This window comes from Plasmodium berghei (genome assembly GCF_900002375.2).
Source record: "Plasmodium berghei ANKA genome assembly, chromosome: 1".
Classification (NCBI taxonomy): Eukaryota; Apicomplexa; class Aconoidasida; order Haemosporida; family Plasmodiidae; genus Plasmodium; species Plasmodium berghei.
In genome coordinates this window covers 76,172-96,423 of record NC_036159.2, presented here as the reverse complement: position 1 = coordinate 96,423, position 20,252 = coordinate 76,172, and the positions used below count along the sequence as shown (strand labels likewise).

Sequence of the window (20,252 nt, the reverse complement as noted above, 5' to 3'; positions counted from 1 at the left end):
AGTTGTATATTTTTTTAATTTAAACTATAAATAAAAATAAATTAATGGGCAAATTAACCAAGTTTATACTTTAGTGTGAACAAGGCGTAATTGTTCTTTGCGCCCATGTATATATGTTTGCGCAAAACACTATTTGTTATATATATATATATACGAAAAATTTGTAAGGTTGTTTTCCTATTTGTATTTTCAATAGTAAAATTTTTAATCGTCGTTGTTAGCGTGTTTTAGGATATTAATTGGCATGAAAAAAAAATTTTAAATAAAAAATTTGGAACATTCCACAAATATATTTTGTGATTTTTATTAATAGTTATTATTTTTATTTAAGATGGCCTACATTATTAGTTTACATCATTGCTTGGTAACTTTAAATTGCACGAATAAATAAATAAATATATGCATTTTGTTACTATTTTATTTATTATATTATTTTTCGTTTTTTTGTGGTCGCATGGGGCGAAAACTGTTTATTCTGGAGACAAGGTTTTACAAAGAGTGAAATAAATGTTCCTTTTTTTTTATTGTTTTATTAATTTAATAATTTTTATTATTTGACGATTTTTTTAGATAACGACGAACTTATTGAGATGTTCATTTAATAATTTTATTAAGTATTTACTTGTTTTCAATTTGATTAAAATTTTTTCCTGGCGAAAGTATAAATATTATTCCCATCTTTCTATTCATTGAGAAATAACTTAAGAGTTTGATTAACCCCAGGAAATATTAAACATGCTCAAAAAAAAATTTAATTAAAAATAACCCCAAAGCAGTTCATAATATATGTAGATATACATTAACACTTAAAAATTAGTACGTCCAAAAATGATTACGAAAAAAGGACTGGAGAGCTACATATCGAGAGGAAATTCAAAGTTAATTGGAAATTTATTAAAAAATTATGGAATAGTGAACAATAAAAATAGTATAGCTAAATATAGGAATTATTATAATAGTTTGAATAATGCTCCTAAGAATGATTGTTTAGTATCATATGATAAATGGAGAATAATTGGGTATAATGGTAATCGCTATTTTTCAAACATAAATGCCCGAAAGTATAGCAGTAGTAGCAATCATTCGAATTCGGATCCTTCAAATGCAGAATTTTTTGAGGATGAAATGAAAAGATTTGATGAAAGAATGAATAAAGAAAAATCCAAACATAAAAAAGTTTTATTTTTTATATTTAGTAGTATAGTAGGATTATATATGTATTTTGAATCATATAACCCCGAGTTTTTTATGTATGATGTATTTTTAGATTTTTGTTTAAATTATGTAGATAGTGAAGTGTGTCATGATCTATTCTTGTTATTAGGAAAATATGGATTATTACCATATGATACAAGTAATGATAGTGTATATGCAACATCTGATATAAAAAATTTAAATTTTATAAATCCTTTTGGAGTTGCAGCTGGTTTTGATAAAAATGGTATATGTATAGATAGTATATTAAAATTAGGGTTTTCATTTATAGAAATTGGTACAATAACACCGAAACCTCAAAAAGGGAACAATAAACCTCGAATTTTTAGAGATGTAGAAAATAAAAGTATAATAAATGCATGTGGATTTAATAATATAGGATGTGATAAAGTTACTGAAAATTTAATCAACTTTCGAAAAAAGCAAGAAGAAGATAAACTATTAAGTAAGCACATTGTTGGTGTAAGCATTGGTAAAAATAAACATACAGAAAATATTGTGGATGATTTAAAATATTCTATTTATAAAATTGCTAGATATGCAGATTATATTGCAATTAATGTAAGTTCTCCTAATACCCCAGGATTAAGAGATAATCAAGAATCAAACAAGTTAAAAAATATTATTTTATTTGTAAAGCAAGAAATAAATAAGATAGAACAAATTGGTCATAATGGTGAAACTTTTTGGATGAACACAATAAAAAAGAAGCCTCTAGTTTTTGTTAAATTGGCTCCAGATCTAGAAAATAGCGAAAAGAAAAAAATCGCTCAAGTTTTATTAGACACAGGAATAGATGGTATGATTATTTCTAATACTACAATAAACAAAATGGATATAAAAAGTTTCGAAGATAAAAAAGGAGGAGTCAGTGGAAAAAAACTGAAAGACTTGTCAACAAACTTAATATCAGATATGTATATATACACTAATAAACAAATTCCAATTATAGCATCTGGCGGGATACTTACAGGGGCAGATGCGCTAGAAAAAATAGAGGCTGGTGCATCAGTTTGCCAACTATATTCTTGTTTAGTTTTTAACGGAGTAAAATCCGCTATTCAAATTAAAAGAGAGTTTAATAATGCGTTATATCAAAAAGGTTATTACAATTTGAGAGAAGCTATTGGAAAAAAACACAGTAATGCAAAATCTTTGAAAGTGTAAAAAAAATGTTCATTTATTTAAAGAGCAACATAATTCATGTACCACATCGTATGTATACTATATATAATTATACAATGTTTTAGGAGTTATATGACGTTTTACAATTTTTATGTAGTTACGAAAAAAATTGATATTTTTAATTATTTTTTGATGCATTTGTTTGAGCATGTTTAATCTGCACATATTGCGTATGTTTGCAATTTTTAATTTGATCTTATTTCATTATTTTATAATGGTGGAATAAATTTTTTATTAACTTGAAACGTAAAAAAAATTATGAATTTTTGTATATCTATGTTGATGGGTATGTAGAAAATTATACCGATCTGAGAGCTGGGAACCATAATCATATAAGGTATTTATAAATTGGTTATTCGGTTAATAAAAATGGATATATTTCATATTATAGTTATACCATATTATCATTACTTCGATCCATATACTTAAGACGAGACACAATTTGTTTTCTTTTTTGCACTATATAATTGTCTATTTTTTCAGTATTTTATTGTTTCATATTTTATTATTTGTATATATTTTTTTACTGTAAGTTTTACGATTCGAGTTTAAGTGAGTAGGTAAAATATTTAAAAGTCATCTTTTTTTTTGGCATATAATTTGACCCAATCCTCAGCATTTTTTATGGTCTTATATGGATCATGCTTTGAGAATAAAAAGAAAGACTGTATTTCAGCCATACTTAAATTAAAATTTTGAAAAATCGTAGAAAATTTATCAGCCAAATCATTATGATTCGGAAAAAATCGTAAAAACATATTTTTATATTGATACATGCTTGCATAAGGAATAAATATTTTCATATCAACTCTCCCAGGTCTAATAAGAGTACTAGGAAGTTTTTCAATATTATTAGTTGTCATAAAAATTATTCGTTCTTCTGTTGCAACAACACCATCTAATGCATTTAAAAGGCCACTATAGGATACACCTAGTGTTCTTATAGAATGGGACTCAGTAGTAAATATAGAATTTGATGATTGTGCTGAGGTATTAGGTTTATTTGTTGAATTTTTAGTAGTAGTATTATCTAGTGCTGAGTTGAGAAAAATGAAATCAATATCTTCGAGAATTAGAATAGTTTTTGGAGGGACTGTGGCTAGTAGATGTATGAATCTATCATCAGTAAGATATATGTCATTAACATTTATAGTGCAAATATTAAAATCAAAATATCCCGCTAATGCACTGATCAGACTACTTTTTCCACATCCAGGTGGACCATGTAATAAATAACATCTTCTATAGGGTATACCTTTATCAATGTACCACTTGCTTGAATTAAGAAAAGTTTGTATATCACTAATTATATACTCACGTAAATTTTCAGGTAATATAACTGAATTAATAGGTCTTTTATTTTTGGGTGCTCCAAAAGGCCTCCATTCATGGCCAAAAGTTTTATACAATAATGTTTTTCCTTCTTCTTTTTTATCTATATATATTTTTGCATCTTTTAATAATTCTTGAAATATATATTTAGACCATACAAAAGTGCTTAATTTTATATTTTCAAATGGCAATGATCTATTGGTTTCAGAAATCATATTTTTATCTCTATTTCTTTCAATAAATATAAATGTATTATTATATATAAATAAATGATTGCCAACACTTGGAAGAAATGAAAATATAGCATTTTTACAATTTTTGTCATTTATTATTTGTGTTTTTAAACTTAAATGTCTACTAATGATTCCCTTTTTTACCATATATTCTAGTATCCAATAATAGGATGTATCATTTATTGTTATTTCTAGCGATGTAAATAAATTTTTTTTTATAGCACTATACATGTAGCTATTTAATCTATTAGCAACGGTGACAAATGCGCCAACAGATATTATGCCAACACCTGCACTAAAATATTCATTTTTTGTTATATTTTTAAATATCGACGCAAAAAAACCATCTTTTTCATCAAATGTATATCCTAAACTTGTATTTTTTTCTGCGTTTAATTCGCAGTTTTTGTTCATCATCAGCTTTTGCATTATTTCGACATGTGGGTGAGCATTTGTGAAAGTAATAACATCAGTGAAATACTTTTTTTTGGAATAAATTTATATGATCAATTTACACATCAGTGGTTGGTATGTGTTTTTTAGGTAGTAAATATGGACTACCTTTTAGTGCTCTAATAAATGTGATAAAATTTGTTTTTTCAGTGTGATTAAGTCGTTCTTCTATATGATATATTTTTTACCATTGTTTTCTTGTTTAATTCTGTATCCTCATTTTTATGCGTTCAACTTATATTTTATCGTAATTATTTATATTAAGCTTTTTTTTTTTTTTAAATAGAACTAAGCATATTCATACGAATTGAATGTATGTCAACCAGAAAAAAAACTAAATATAAATATGCATGTATAATTTATATTGGAATATTTTTTCTATCGTTCAAAAGTCTCTTACTACTTTACACTGAAGAAATTATAAGTCATTTAATTATGTGCATTATATACATAAATTATTTTTTTTGCAATTTTAATAAAAATATTATGTTTTAGCTATATTCGAGCGAATAGTACAACTGTAAATTATGATAATGTGCTTAGGTGATTTAATAATTTTTTATTTCATCAAAAAGTGGAAATAGTATAAAGTATGGGGGAAAACAACATGGCAAATTACGAAATTGGGGAAATTATTCGCAAACTTATTTATATATTTTTTTTCTGTATGTAATTAAATGTATTATTTTATAATATATTTGTAACATTAAAATGGAATTGTATTTTTTCTTAACAATCACATTGAGAATGATATGAGTAAAATGTAATGAAATATACAAAATTTTATTATATTTTTATTATATTTAAATAAATATAGTTTTTTTATAAACCCATAGAAGTTAATTTTTTACACTTATACATTTTATATATATATTTATGTGAAAATAATATCGGTTTCACAAATACAGCATACTTATAAAAATCTCTTAAATTTTTCCCCTTTAAAAAAGAAGTAAACTTTGTTATTTCAACCAGCAATTTTTATGATATCTTTTAATCATTTTAAATATTAATTTGATTGGAAAAATAATATACACAACCAAATTGTATTTTATTGGAGTGTATATTTTTATTATGTCTTTGTGTAATGTTTTTAATATTTCAAATTTAATAAAAGTATAGAGAAAAAGGTGTAAAGCCTTTGAGTAAAAACAAAGCAAAACGCGCATTTTCTATTTAGTACAATTATGTATGAATGATTATATATATTTTATACTCTCTTTGAGGGCAATTGCTAATTATTATATTAAGAATTTTTTAATATAGTGCAAAACAATTTGGAAATAAAAAAAATATAAATAGTCTTTTGGTATAATATAATTCTTCAAGAGTTATATATTTTTAAAAAGTTAATGGAGAGATTGAATTTTATACATATTATTTTTTTTTTCATAAGTTCAATTTATAAATTAAATTGGTAAAAGGTGTTGAATTTTCCATTTTTCAGCATTTTCCTACTCCTCTTTATATTTAGTCTTATTTTAAAAAAAATAAATAAGTGCAAATACAAGTAAACGGATTTTAAATAAGTATAAGAATGTTTTGTTAAACAAGTATACAAACATGATAAATAAAACAAGGAATAATATATAAAACCGTTTGCTAAGAGATAAAATAATATTTTTTTTTGAAATACGATTTTAAGAATAAATCGTTTTTTAAGCATTCCTTTTTATTTTAAAGAATATACACACTAAAATTAAAAAATAAAAAGAGTTAAAAAGGTAAAATATATAAGCACATAATGAAATAATATTAAAAAGAGGGCAAATGAAAAACATAATGAATAAGTAAATAATAAATAGAATGAATTATATGCATAATCTTAAACTGTTAAAATTAATAGGGAAATAATATGCTATAATATGATGTAATGTTATATATATTTTTTAATTTATACTGTATATAAATGGATGAGTAAAATAAGCATATTTCAAAATAAAATATAAATATAAACAAATAATGAGCATATATTATATGCATATAAAATAATGTGTGGGAAATTAAAATTTATAATTACCAAGTTAAAATTGTGAATAATAATTAAATTAAAAATATATTAGTATAGAAAAGCTCGAAAAAAATTCTTATAAGCATACATTTGTGAACAGAATATATATGTATATATAATTATATAAAAATCCTTCCATCCTTTGTGGTTTGTTTATATATTACTTTTGTGGATTAGCCTTTCTCCGGTTTTTACTTTATTATTTAAAAAAAATTATTTTTAAATAAAATGGAAAATGATAGAAGGAATAACCCTCAAGAGCATGTTGATATGAACGGGGGGTTTAATAACTTGAACTATTATAATAACAATGCCAATGAGCTGAATATTGGAAATTGTATGAATCCGGGATATTATGGTGTATATGAAGAGCAAAATAACAATTTTAATATGAATACAAACAATACAAGCATGTATATTAATGAAGAAAGTTTTAAGAATAATCAAAATACCAATAATAGCACGATGTATAACAATTTTAATATGAATAATTCTAACTATAATGAAAGTAATTATAATAATTATAGTAATTATGGTGCCAATTACATATCCAACAATATGAACAATACTAGTAATATGAATAATATTAACAATACTAGCAATATGAATAATATTAACAATACTAGCAATATGAATAATATTAACAATACTAACAATATGAATAATATTAACAATACTAGCAATAGTGGGTATAACAACATTGCAAATATAACGCCAAATTATTATCAGAGTGACCAATATATATTAAATAAAAAAAACGCTAAAATATTGTATATATATAACGTAACAAATGAATATTCTGATGAGAATTTTATTTATAGCCTATGTTCTATTTATGGTAGTGTTGATACAGTTAGCTATATAAAAGGGAAAAATGTATTTATAGTAAAATTTGGGTCTGCAGATGATGCATTAAACGGATATAAAAATTTACCAACACATTTTAAAGACTTTCAATATGAGCTTCGTAATGAGTCTAAAAAAATTAGTTATTTTAGTGAAAAGGCTAATAGCCATAAATATATTTCTCCTAATTTTTCTGAAAAAAAATTTTTATCATTAAGCTCAGAAAAACGAGAAAAAATTATGAGCATAAAACAAAAAGAGCTATTAAGAAAGTGTAAAGAAAAATTAAATGAATATATTAACATGTTCAATAACAAAAATATAACAGAAGATGAAAAAAATAAATTACAAACTTTGATAGATCATATAAAAGCACGAATACATGTATTGAATAATCGATGTGATAATGCAAATTTCGGAGGAATGCAAAATCAGTATTTAATAAACAATTATAATAATACATATGAAAGTAACATAAACACTAATAATATAAGCGTGAGCGGTAATAATTTAAACATTTCTAATAATATAAACTATAATAATAGTAGCATTTATGCAGAGGGTAGTACTACTATTAAGATTAATTCGTTGAATAATATTCAAAATAACGAAGACTTAAGTAATTATATAATTCAAAACAATTCTATATTTTTAAATGAGCATATTTCATATCTTTCGTTATTTACATTTGGTGAAAAATATGCAATAATTAAATATAGTAGCCAAAACGCAGCAAAAACAGTTTTCAACAATTGCAATATGTGTAATATTAATGCAGAATTTGTTCCCGATGATAACGGCAATCAGCAAGGTATCTAGAGGATAATGACTGAAAGGCTTCAAAATTTTACACAATTGCCGATTGAAAGACATTGTTTTCGCAAAATGCCCTATTTTGTATAGAAATGCATATTGTGTGATATATTTTAAAGCAAATGAACAAATATATATAAACATTTGTCTTTTTTTATTATTTTTTTTGCATGTTTTAGTTTTTTGTCGATGATGTTACTTTAACGCAACACAATGAATATTGTTCCTCTTTCTAACTTTACTTTTTTTTCAAAGAAAAGGGCATAGTAATATTTTTAAATACATATTATGATGAATACTCGAACAAATAAATTATATTTTGTGCTTACATTTTTATGGATTGGCAATATTTACTTAAAATATATATTTAATAGTAATGCCCCGTTGTTTTGAGTTTTAGTGGGCACAAAAAGTAGTTTATTTGCCTCATTTGAGTCAATTTATTTTGCGTTTTCCTTTTATTATATTCATTTGAAATTTGTATTTTTTACTATTTATTTTTCGTATTATTTTTTTATTCATATTATATTTTTTTCCGTGGGCATGTAGGTGATTGTGTATGTTTCATGGGCATATTAATGGGCATTACTTGTGGGTATATAACCATTCCTATGCTAAAGGATACATACTGTTTAATTATTATATAATTTTATTGTAAATTTTTTATGAATAAATGGAAAAATAAAATTAATATACATATACAATGTCTTAAAAATATATATATATATATATATTATATTTTTTCCCCTGAATGGAAGTAATTTAAATAAATTTTTATAATTTAAAAAAAAAAAAATTACTATTGATTAAATAAAAGAAGTTAAATATTTGTCATTATATATATATAGTCTAAAATATAATTAAAATTAAATTGTATGAACAAAATAATGCATCCATTGTAGGGTAACAAACTTGGATGGGTAAAAATATAGCATATAGTATATCTACAAATACACATATATATGCATACACAATTCTTCGGATATGTAGTGACTCAACAAAAAAAGTGATAGTGGGAATGTATTGCTCGTCCCAATTACTATAGCAATTAAATAAGAAATAGAAAGATGAAATAGGAAGAAACAAAATAATAAAAACAATAGAAGGGTCGTAGCATCGATAAGCGTAATGACATTTGTAGTAATAAAAAAATAAAATAAAAAAATTGCGAACAATTTATTATAATATGCCTATATGATCATGAGAAAATAAAATATGGAGCAGAGAAACTATATTATATATAATTTTTTTCTTTCTTTGTCTCCTATTTTTTTATTAATATAAAAATGCATTTGTGCTTTTCACAAACATGTGTACATATCATCTAAAGATTTCAAGATATTGTTTTTATTATTAGTTTGCTCGTTTTTGTCAATATTTTTTTTCGTTTTGATTTTTTGTGATTTTTTTTTTTGTTCTGCTTCATAATGAATTCCACTTTCTACAATTTCATGGACGATGTTTTTTTGATTGTGTAAGAAATCTGTTTTATGGTTTATTTCGATTTTCACTTCATTTTGAGGAATATACTTATATATTTGTTCATCTGAATTATCATTGGAAACGGTAATATTAGTTAATAAGGAAGATGCATTATTTAATTTGTCAACTATGGTCTGTTCGTTTTTTTTTTTTGTTAATAATTTTTCAGTTGTTTGAACTATATTATCTAATATAACTCTTTGCCCTCTTATATTTCTTGAAGCATTACTTAAAATGTCGTTACTTTTTTTTTTCTTTTTTTTTCTTTTTTTATTTCTTAAATTAGCTCCAAATCCTCCTTTCCCCCCTTTTAGTCGAAATAATACATGAATGTCAAGAAATTCATCAAAAATATTAATAGTGGATTTGTTTTCTTTTATTTTTATAATACATTTTTTTGTATCAGAATTATTATATTCATTGTTATTAAGATCGATTACCTCCCTTTTGCATGATAAACACCTATCATTTATATCGTTCTCTTCGTAGTTGTTTAATTTTAATTCATTTATTTTATTCTGTATATATTTCAGACTTATTGGGTTTAATGGAAATAAACTTTGGCTCTTTAAAAAACTGGAATATTTATTTTTAGTGCTATGCATAATAGTGGTATTAGACGTTTCATTATTAGAATAGAATAAAGATGAATTAGTTACAGTAGAATTACTTTCATTAATATTTAAATCAGTTTTGAGATAACTTGGGTTACTTAAACAATTGCATATGATGTTGTTTTTTCCTAAATTATTTTCACAAAATACTTTATTATTTTCAAAACATTCTTTTTGATCGTTTCTTAAGATATTATAAAAAATATTATAGTAGGAAATGTCTTTTTGCTCATTTATTTGTAAGCAATTATATTTGGTGGATAAATTATTTTTAAAAATATTATCATAAAACATTGGACGTTTTGAAAAATTATCATTATACATATTGGAGGATTCTGAAATAGTATTAGCTTGGCATGGTGATGCATCGTTCATCCAAGGTTTTGTATTAAAATAGCGTTTTTTATTTTCAATCAGATTTATAAACCTTTCATTTGTATCAATGTTGTTCATTATTAACAATTTTTTTGTTATATCAAATACTAGATAATTTCTTTTCCTTTTTTTTAAGAATATGTACTTTCTGTTAATAGCTAATCGAAACCTTTCAACTGGCAAGTTAAATATTAAATTTATAAGTATATAGAAAAATGCATTCGAATTTTTTTCTAATATTTTAATTTCATACTTGCTTAAGAGTCCTTTAATCTTTATTCGTTTATTTATGGTGTTACTCCCCATATGAATTATATAGTTGGACGTCATTTTTTCTAAATAAAAAAATATTTCATTATAGTGTCTGGAATAATGAACATAATAGGTTGTAAGTTTCGGGAATTGTGAATATATACAAATTGAAGGAGGCGTACGTATATATGTATTATAGAATACGTACGTCTATTATTATATATGTATTAGATACGAGCACAAATATACATACATTATATGAGTGAGCATGCTTTAATAAATTTTATTCACGCTTATTCGTTTTATAAACAAATATTTTGTAATATAAATATATTGAGTATAAAGATATATAAACAAAATAATAAAAAAACACCAGTTTAAATATAGATAAATATGAATTTCAATCCCATGTTTATAAAAACACAAACATTAAAAACAAAAATAATAATACATGTTAATAATAGCACAAAAAATTATGTCATATTATTATGGGATTATATATTAATCATTATACATTCCCCTTCATTATGTTTTAAGCAATAGTGCAGCATCCACAAAAAAAGGGAAATAAAACAAACATGATAATAGAAAGATGATATTTGTTGAAAAATATGGATAATAATATATAAATAATTTCTATATATATTGGGGTAAGATTCGCAAGTTATGCGAAAAAATGAATGAATATTGGAAATGAAAAATAAATATAGAAATATAAAATGAACATAAGAAATAAAAAATATAAAATTGCAACATCGCACATAAGCAATGCCATGTATATAACGCAAACAATTCAAACGATAGTAAATATATGAGATAAATATAATTATTTGTTGTTTTATACTAAATGCTTTTATTAATTTTATATTGTATGTATATTACATATATTATGCATTTTTTGCTATATGATTTATATGTAGCATTATCCACGTGCGCATGTATATAGCTATATGCAATATTACATACATAAATATGCAAAGGCGTAAATAAAACTTTGCCACTTTACAAAAAAAAATTTTAATAATTTTTTATATTACTCATTCAAATTTATTTACATATTTGTTTATGCCATCAAATTTAATTTAAAAATAACGAAAAAAATGAAAATAAAAAAGTAAATGAAATGAAACAGGATAGCAACAAAAATAAAGATAATACAAATAATTATAAAAATTCCTTAGCTTGCTTAGGGCTATGTACTAATTTCATCTTTTTTTTTAATTGTATGAAGGAAAACTTGCTTAAATAATAATTATGATATTTTAAGTGGAAATAATGTGAACGAAACATATAATAAAATTTAACGAAACAGGGGGAAACATATTTATTGCCTTTTCCATTTTCTCATTTCCTTTATACACAGTATTATTTTATTATGTTTATTTATTTTACCCCTTTTTTATGGGTTGACCATATGTGCAACGAAAGAAGTATTAATAAAAAGAGAAAAATAGCATGAGACAAAGAATATCAAAATAAAATAAAGAATTATGTTGGCACACTAAAGGATTATTAAAATAAAAAATAATGAAATAAAGTAAAAATATTGTGGAAAACTGTTGAATATTAATAGGAAGGATACATATGAAATTATTCGTAAACGAGGTGTAAAAGGATGTATATGTATATATCTTACATAGCATAGCGCATGTTTTTGTTATTATAATTTTTATTATATATTTTTATAATTTTTTTTCATGGGTATGATATAAAATAAGTTATTAAAAAACAATAAAATATAAATTCGATGAATTTTTTTGGCATAACATTGAAACATTTAAGTTGATTATATATGGAAGTAGATATGCATATATTATAGTCTTTTTTTAAACATGCATTTGAGCATCTTCGTACTTTTTTCTCTTACATGAGAATATATTATATGAAAATATTTTCATTTATCCCTATGCACACACATCGTTAGTTAGATAAGGTACATATGTATATGTGTGGCCTTAATGCTAATTGACTTTCATAAGGTATATATAGAATGGACAAAGTAATAATATCAAATAGTAGAAATGTAAACTTTGATAAGTCAGACATATTCGGAAATATGAAACTAAACGATGATGATAATAATAAAATAATAATCGATGAAATTAATAAGGGCTCATTATATCATAAAAATGCAAATACAAGTATAAAAATCCAAGAAAATGTGGAAAACAAAAAAAGTAGTAATAATAATAAAGAACAAAAAATTTTAAATATAGATTTTAATAATGATAATGCCAAAGACGTTAAGAATAATATTAGAAATTCTCAATGTGATAATGAAGGAGAAATAAATAAAAATGAAGTAAATCCGAACAAGAATAATAATGGTGTGAAAAACAAAACGCCATTAAATAAAAAAAATTCAAATTATAGCGAAGAAAAAACAAAACAAACAAGCTTATTAAATAATAATAAAAATAATAGTAAGCTAGTAAAATTAAAATCTGAGAATAATAATATTGATTTAAAAAAAAGTGAATCTTTTAAATATAAACATAACCTTAAGACGAACTATTCAAATAATGTTAAAAGCAAAATCAATAGTAGTAACGTTGGAAATAATTATTATAATGCAGACGATACTACTGATAAAAAAAAAATGCATTTAAATAAGGTTAGTACACACAATAAAAAAAGTAATAAAGGTTTACCTTCTCCTTCAATTAGTAAACTTGATGATGTTGAAATAAATAAAGAAGATATTTTATTCCAATACGAAAAATGTATAAGTAGGAAACGAAAAGAAAGAAAAAAAATAAAAATGAAATCAAAACTATTTAGAAAAAGTGTTAAGTATTCAAAATATTATGGGGGAGATATATTAAACGTAGTTAATCAAATGAAGTTAAATTTGAGGTTCTATCAACGGGAGATGGATGACTTTTTATGTGTCATATGGAATCTTCAAAATATGTAAGAAATCTGAAATGTTGTGCATGTATATTGTTATATTAGTACGCGAATTATCAGAACGTACATAATATTTGAAAAAAAAAATGAAAAATGTTTTTTTTTATTTATTTTATCATTTTTAGGGTTTCGATAGAACGGGAAAAATATAGAGAACTAAAAGACATGCTAAAATATACAACAGAAGAAATAGAGAAGGAGAACAACAAATTATATGACGAATTAAATTTATATAAACAAAAATATAGCAACTTAAAGAGTGTTATATCAAATATTGGTTATGGAATGTTTTTAAATATTGATAAAACAGAAATAAATAATCATAAAGATTATATTAAAGGTAACAATTCATTTATACATTCTGAAAAGCTATATACAGATGAACTGTATGAAGAAAATGATGAACGTGATTATGTCATGATTCATGAACCATTGAGTAAAGCGAGTAATTGCTATAGTAATCATCATATCACAAGAGGTGGAATAAATCGTAACAATTCATCCTTATTAAAATATCTTGACTTTTAAATACCCAAATGCGTATAATATATAGCCCTTGAATGGTTATATATGAGGGTATATCCCAAAGGCAAACATGTATAATTATGTTTTTTGTAATGATAAAAAGCAAAATTTGTTAATAAGAATATGCATTTAAATGCCATATTTTTTTTACTTATTTAATTAAAAAAAACAAACATGTTAATGCACATCATTTGCTTATTGGGTATACTCACTGTTGGAAAGAAAACTATATTGTTTTTTCTTTTTCTTTTTTATGTAAAAATTTATAAAGTGTTCTAATTTATATTTTAATATATTTTTTAAGTTTTTTGCATGCATATATATTTTGGCATATCATATATTTTTTTGTGTGTTAAAATATTATATATATTTGTATAAGTAATAATTACAAAAAAAAGTTATAAATATTTCGTGTCAAGAAGCGAATAGAGATATCCTTGTATTTTTTGAAGATAAAAATTTTTATATTTAGATGGCATTGACATTAATGGCTTTATTTCGTTTTCTATTTTCTTAAATATTTGATTAGCTGTATTAATATCTTGGTTTCCATATAGATCTTTTTTGGTAAATAAATGTAATTCTTTTTTTTTTCTAAAAAAATAATTAATACTAATATTTAAATTAGTATTTTTAGAAGTATGATGGTCAGTTTTTTTGAAGTCTCTAATTTGTTTGTTATTATTTGAGAGTGTGCTATAGTTGTTGCTTTGTTCGATGGTTTTAGTATCGGTATTATAAGTTGCTTGACTATTTTGACCATTTCCAATTTTGCTACTATTACTAGTAACAAAGTTTATATTATCAATATTAAAATTTTGCTTTAAAAGTTCTTCAGAATTTTCCAAATGACTATAATGTTTTATTAATTCATTTTTATCAAATGATTGATCTAAGCTTGGAAAAATAAGCACCTCATTATTTTCATCATATTTTTTGTTATATGAAAATAAAGAATTTGAAATATATTGCAAAGATATATTTTTTCTCTTTTTATTTTTAAATTTTTTTAAATACATATTTTTTGTTTTAATTTTTAATTCGCCATTTAGGAAACGTAAGAACGACGGTGTTTTATTTTGTCTTTTTATTGAGCAATTTATAAATTTTTCATTTTTGTAAAAAAGAAATATATAATTTTTTTTTTTGTTATATATTTTTCTTCTTTTATTAATACGATAAAATAATTTGTTACTTGGGGTAACATATAAATATCGATGGTTATATTTATATTTTTTTTTTAAATGTGTATGGTGGGGCATATTATAAACATAATGCATCCATAAAGAAGGAATGTGTAGAATTTCTCCTTCATATAAATCTGCTACATAAGCATGCTTTATGATTATTTTTTTAATAATTTGCTCTTTTTTATTTCTGTTTTTTTTTTTTAGTAGTATATCAAATATGTTGTAAGACGATGACGAATTTAAAATGTTAAAATATTTTATGTATTTTGGATGGATTAATAAAATTTTTTTTCTTCCTTTTATCTGAATTAAAAAATTATCAGGTATATCATAATGTAGCCATATAAAAATATTGGGTTGCCCTATTCTTAAAACAGAAGAAAAAAATTCGAATTTTTCATAAGATGGGTAAATTTCAGGTGGCAAAAAAAAATTATCTTTGATAAATTTATTCATCTTTTTAATATCAGAGGCCTCTTTAAATTGATTAATTCCTAGAGACCTATAATAATAGTAGTAATTGGTATTGTTACCACTACTATTATTGCATATTTTATGTTTACATTTATTATTTATCTTTTGAGAATCGTCCAAAGGGGAATTTGTATTATCTTCTTGTATATTAGTGGTAATAGAAGTAGTAGCTAAACTTTTGCTTTTATAATTTTTTATAAGATTATTTATCTTTTGGGGGATAGCACACATTTCACCTGTATCATCTTTGAACATTAGACTTATATGATTTTTATTTCCATGATAATTAACTGAAAAATTTTTTTTTTTTTGATCTTCTTTATGAATTAATTGAATAAAATTTTTTAAGGTTGATAAACTGTAATGGAAATTTTTGTTTACATTGTTTAAATATTTAGAGGTGCTTATATGAATACTTATTTTTGTGTCACCTATGTGGTCAATAATATTATTACTATCAAAAGTGTTTATACAATTTCCTATTTTATTTTTTAGGTTTTTAATAATAATTGGCTCTTTTTTTTTATAATAATTGTCATAGAATTCATTATTATATAGTAGACATGTTTTATCTTTTATTTTTTCTAGAGAAACCTTTTTTACTTTTTTTATATTATATTTTTTTATCAATTTTTCAAATTGTTTAGCTGTTTCTACTTCATCTCGGCTAATTCTACCGATTTTTTTATTCATTAGTTTACAATAATTATGGAAATTATTATAATCAGTCATTTTGCTTTTGACATAATTTTCCTTCATATATTTTCCTCCATTATTAACTTCTACAAATTTTTTATGGTCTTTAAAAATTTGATTAATGATTTGAATGAAATATTTTTTTATAGTTAAACTTTACAAGTTGTATTTGAGGTTGATATAAAGAAAATGCGATATTCTATTTATAAAGGAGTTAATGTTTTTTAAATAATTTTATTTACTTGTATAATCGAGTGCTAGTCAACTGTTTTACATTCGTTGCCGTTCGTTATTTTTTAAATGAATTGATTATGTTATCCCTTTTTTTTACAATTTTAATGGAACAATTATTTCCTAATTTTGTTTTTTAAATATTTTTTTATTTCTATTGTTTTTTTTCCAAAATTTTCTGAATGTTTTTAATTTTAAAATTATGATAATTATGGGAATGGAAAAATAATATATATGTGAGGATATTGTTACTATATAAAGAAAAATTTAAAGAATAAAAGTTGTATTTTATATGCCCAATTGAAAAAGTGTATATTGAAAATTAGCATATGAATATATATATATTTAGTTCTCAATTTTTTGCATTTATTTATCGTACTACTATATGTAAATTTGACCTTAAAAATACAATATATATACATGCATACATAATATGCATATATCTCCAATTTTCTGAAGGTAATATAATATTATAAAATTATTTAGAAGGAAAATATTAATGAAAAAAAAAAATGAATATATTAACTATTCTTCGCCAATAAAGGGAAACGTGAAATATTGTGAAAAGACTTCGAAAAGTGAGATAATAAATCGAAGACATAAAATAGATAAAGAGGGGTATTTTGAAAGTTTTAATCTTTGTATTGATAATAAAAAAAGAGAATGCAACCCTTATATGATATCGAATTCTTTTATATACAATAAAGCGAGCATTATAAGTTCTAGTCGAAATGAGAAAAATGATATAGCATCATGGAAATCGAAAGTACAAAATGTTGTTAGTATGGATTTGATATATGATAATGGCGATTCATTGAGTAGCTCCAACAAGATATTGACAATTTCTCCAAGGGATATCGATTTAGAAGAAAATTTGATTACTAAATGTGAAGAAAATATAATAAATAATGATAAGATAAACAGTAAACTAGTTGATATTACAATTTTAAAAAACATTTTAAATATATATTTTTTATTTGATAAAGGCAATGAGGGATATATTAATCAGGAATATGCATGTTATGTGATTAAAATGATTTATGAAAATGATAGAAACTTCATGATAAAAAATGTTATATTAAATGGTAATGAAATAAATAAAAAAATGAATAAGATATTTAGAAAAGAAATTGAAAAAAGTGAAGTATTTTTTTGTACAAAACAATTTGCTAGCTTTTTATTAGCTATTTTGCTAAAAGTATCAATTTTTCAAAAAAAAGACAATATTATAAGAAAAATATTTTTCATTAACATCATAAAAGAGTTTGTGGATGCATGCAATCAAAATGATAGTAATGATTTATTTGGAATGTTTAAATATCCTAGAAACATAATAAGGAAATTTTATGATTATGTATATTATTTAAAAAATATAAATGATAAAGAAAAAATGAAAAAATCTAGAATAAAAAAAAAAAATAAACAATTAGAAAACATATGTTTTTTAGATGGTAATTTAGTTAATGCTAGCTTGGATACGCATATAAACTATTTCAAAGAACAAACCAAAAAAAAACTCAAAAAAATAAAAATATATATAGATAAGAAAGAAATGACAGAATGCACATTTTCTCCATCTACTAATAAAAAGCCAGTATATTTATTAAAACAAAAATTCCAAGAAAATATTGATAACATATATAGAACAAAAGAAATTATTAATAAAATATATGCTCCCATAAATACTAAATATGACATAGATAATTCAATTGAAAGAACAATGCTTTTACCTAATAATTCATGCTTGAAAGACTTAGATTCAAGCACATATAATGAAAAAGATAAATATAATATAAATATAGAAAATAATGATACCCCATTAGTACAAATAAAATATATAATTCACCAAGGATATAAATCGCCTAACAATATTTCATGGTATGATACATTGCGGAATGCATAGATATGCTATCTAAATTTTACAATAATATGCTAACATGCACATTAAATGTATCAATTATGTAGATGTAAAAAATTGTATTTTAAGAGTTTTGTACGATAAGGTGCATATACATTAAAATAAAAAAAATAAATGGTGCATCATATTGGCATTATTAAATTTGGATAAGTGAAAAAAGTGTCTAACAAAGCGTTAGGGATATTGTTTCTTTTTCCAAAATGGGAATTTTTTTGTATCTTTGTATTTTTTGTTTTTTTCCGTTTGTATTTTTTTTTTTGATTTAGCATAATCCTGTGAATTTGCAAACATATAAATTCTTTAATGAAAATTTGATTTTATATTAGTTGCACATTTGTATACAGTGATATATAATAGAAATATTTATCTTAACCGTTGTGTTTGTTAACCATTTCTTAAACGAATTAAACTAATTTAAGATTTAAAAGGAGGTATAGCGGCGTCGATATTTATGTGTATATAAGAGAGTAAGAAGTAATACTGGAAGGATTTTCATGATTTTGTGATATTTGAATTTTTCTTATGTTTTTAATTTATCATTTAAACATATTTTGTAGGAATATTAATTTTTATACCATTGTTAATATAATAAAAAATGGGTATGAGAAAATAATAGAATTCTTTAAAGTAGTACATGTAGCGAAATTGTGAAAATGGGAAAAGATATATTTTTATAATAATGAATATATTGAAATAGACTATATGTTATTACTTTTTGTTGTACAAATTAATATAGTTTTTTGGATTTATGAATACAATATGTAAATAAATAAAACGTTTTTATGAAACTAGAAATGAATACGCGTCTATAAAAAAGTATCTTTTAATACACAAAAAAAATTTACTTAAATTATTTTTTTTAATATACATATACTCATATATGTGTATGTTTGTGCTTTGCTCCGTTCTTAAATTATATAAATGTGTGTAGAAAGTCTCTATAAAGTATTTTCAGGTTAAATTCCGGAAATGATAAATTATGAGCGTTGAAAATATTACACAATTAAAAAAAGAAAAGTAAAACGAATGAGGTGATGAGATAAGGAAGTGATGCATTTAAGAATAACATATCGAAATAACTTTTGGTTATAGTAAGCGTAAATTCTTTACACAATGGGCATATATGCTTATTTTTTTAATTTCATATAAATTAAAAATACTCGTAAAATTTAAGGAAATTAGGATATGATTATATAAAAAATAAATGATTTAAAATTTATTTCCCATCAATGTGTAAAAATAAAAAATTATAAACAAAATAGGAAATTATTAATGGGTTATAATACACACAATATATATGCTTTTTATGCTTGTTAAAACAAAGGCTGCACAGTATATAAATTGTTATATTTTTATTTTCTTTATATAAACGAGGGAATACATTATACATATATATAATAATCCAAAAAAGAAAACCATATTTTAATAAATGCATAATTATATGCTCTATCTATATCGATTTTAGTATATATCATTCACATTTTTAATGTTATTTTT

General features: G+C 22.9%; 7 protein-coding genes across 7 annotated transcripts; 4 read left to right on the top strand and 3 right to left on the bottom strand.

Annotated features, from left to right (window-relative positions):
* Nucleotides 1–828: 828 nt before the first annotated feature.
* On the top strand, nt 829–2,382 carry PBANKA_0102100 (dihydroorotate dehydrogenase, putative; the record flags this gene model as incomplete). The annotated part of the gene is made up of 1 exon (XM_034565174.1): nt 829–2,382. One exon carries the CDS (start codon nt 829–831, stop codon nt 2,380–2,382), a length of 1,554 nt encoding a protein of 517 aa, XP_034419621.1.
* Nucleotides 2,383–2,969: 587 nt separating this feature from the next.
* Nucleotides 2,970–4,394, bottom strand: PBANKA_0102000 (mitochondrial chaperone BCS1, putative; the record flags this gene model as incomplete). Its single annotated transcript, XM_034565063.1, has 1 exon — nt 2,970–4,394. One exon carries the CDS (start codon nt 4,392–4,394, stop codon nt 2,970–2,972), a length of 1,425 nt encoding a protein of 474 aa, XP_034419620.1.
* Nucleotides 4,395–6,657: 2,263 nt separating this feature from the next.
* On the top strand, nt 6,658–8,094 carry PBANKA_0101900 (RNA-binding protein, putative; the record flags this gene model as incomplete). Its single annotated transcript, XM_034564952.1, has 1 exon — nt 6,658–8,094. The coding sequence occupies one exon, from the start codon at nt 6,658–6,660 to the stop codon at nt 8,092–8,094; it is 1,437 nt and encodes a 478-aa protein (XP_034419619.1).
* Nucleotides 8,095–9,389: 1,295 nt separating this feature from the next.
* Nucleotides 9,390–10,889, bottom strand: PBANKA_0101800 (conserved Plasmodium protein, unknown function; the record flags this gene model as incomplete). Its single annotated transcript, XM_034564841.1, has 1 exon — nt 9,390–10,889. One exon carries the CDS (start codon nt 10,887–10,889, stop codon nt 9,390–9,392), a length of 1,500 nt encoding a protein of 499 aa, XP_034419618.1.
* Nucleotides 10,890–12,801: 1,912 nt separating this feature from the next.
* Nucleotides 12,802–14,249, top strand: PBANKA_0101700 (conserved Plasmodium protein, unknown function; the record flags this gene model as incomplete). The annotated part of the gene is made up of 2 exons (XM_034564729.1): nt 12,802–13,724; nt 13,847–14,249. 2 exons carry the CDS (start codon nt 12,802–12,804, stop codon nt 14,247–14,249), a joined length of 1,326 nt encoding a protein of 441 aa, XP_034419617.1.
* Nucleotides 14,250–14,644: 395 nt separating this feature from the next.
* Nucleotides 14,645–16,669, bottom strand: PBANKA_0101600 (JmjC domain-containing protein, putative; the record flags this gene model as incomplete). The annotated part of the gene is made up of 1 exon (XM_034564618.1): nt 14,645–16,669. The coding sequence occupies one exon, from the start codon at nt 16,667–16,669 to the stop codon at nt 14,645–14,647; it is 2,025 nt and encodes a 674-aa protein (XP_034419616.1).
* A 667-nt stretch (nt 16,670–17,336) lies between these two features.
* On the top strand, nt 17,337–18,740 carry PBANKA_0101500 (conserved Plasmodium protein, unknown function; the record flags this gene model as incomplete). Its single annotated transcript, XM_034564507.1, has 1 exon — nt 17,337–18,740. The coding sequence occupies one exon, from the start codon at nt 17,337–17,339 to the stop codon at nt 18,738–18,740; it is 1,404 nt and encodes a 467-aa protein (XP_034419615.1).
* Between the last annotated feature and the right edge of the window lie 1,512 nt (nt 18,741–20,252).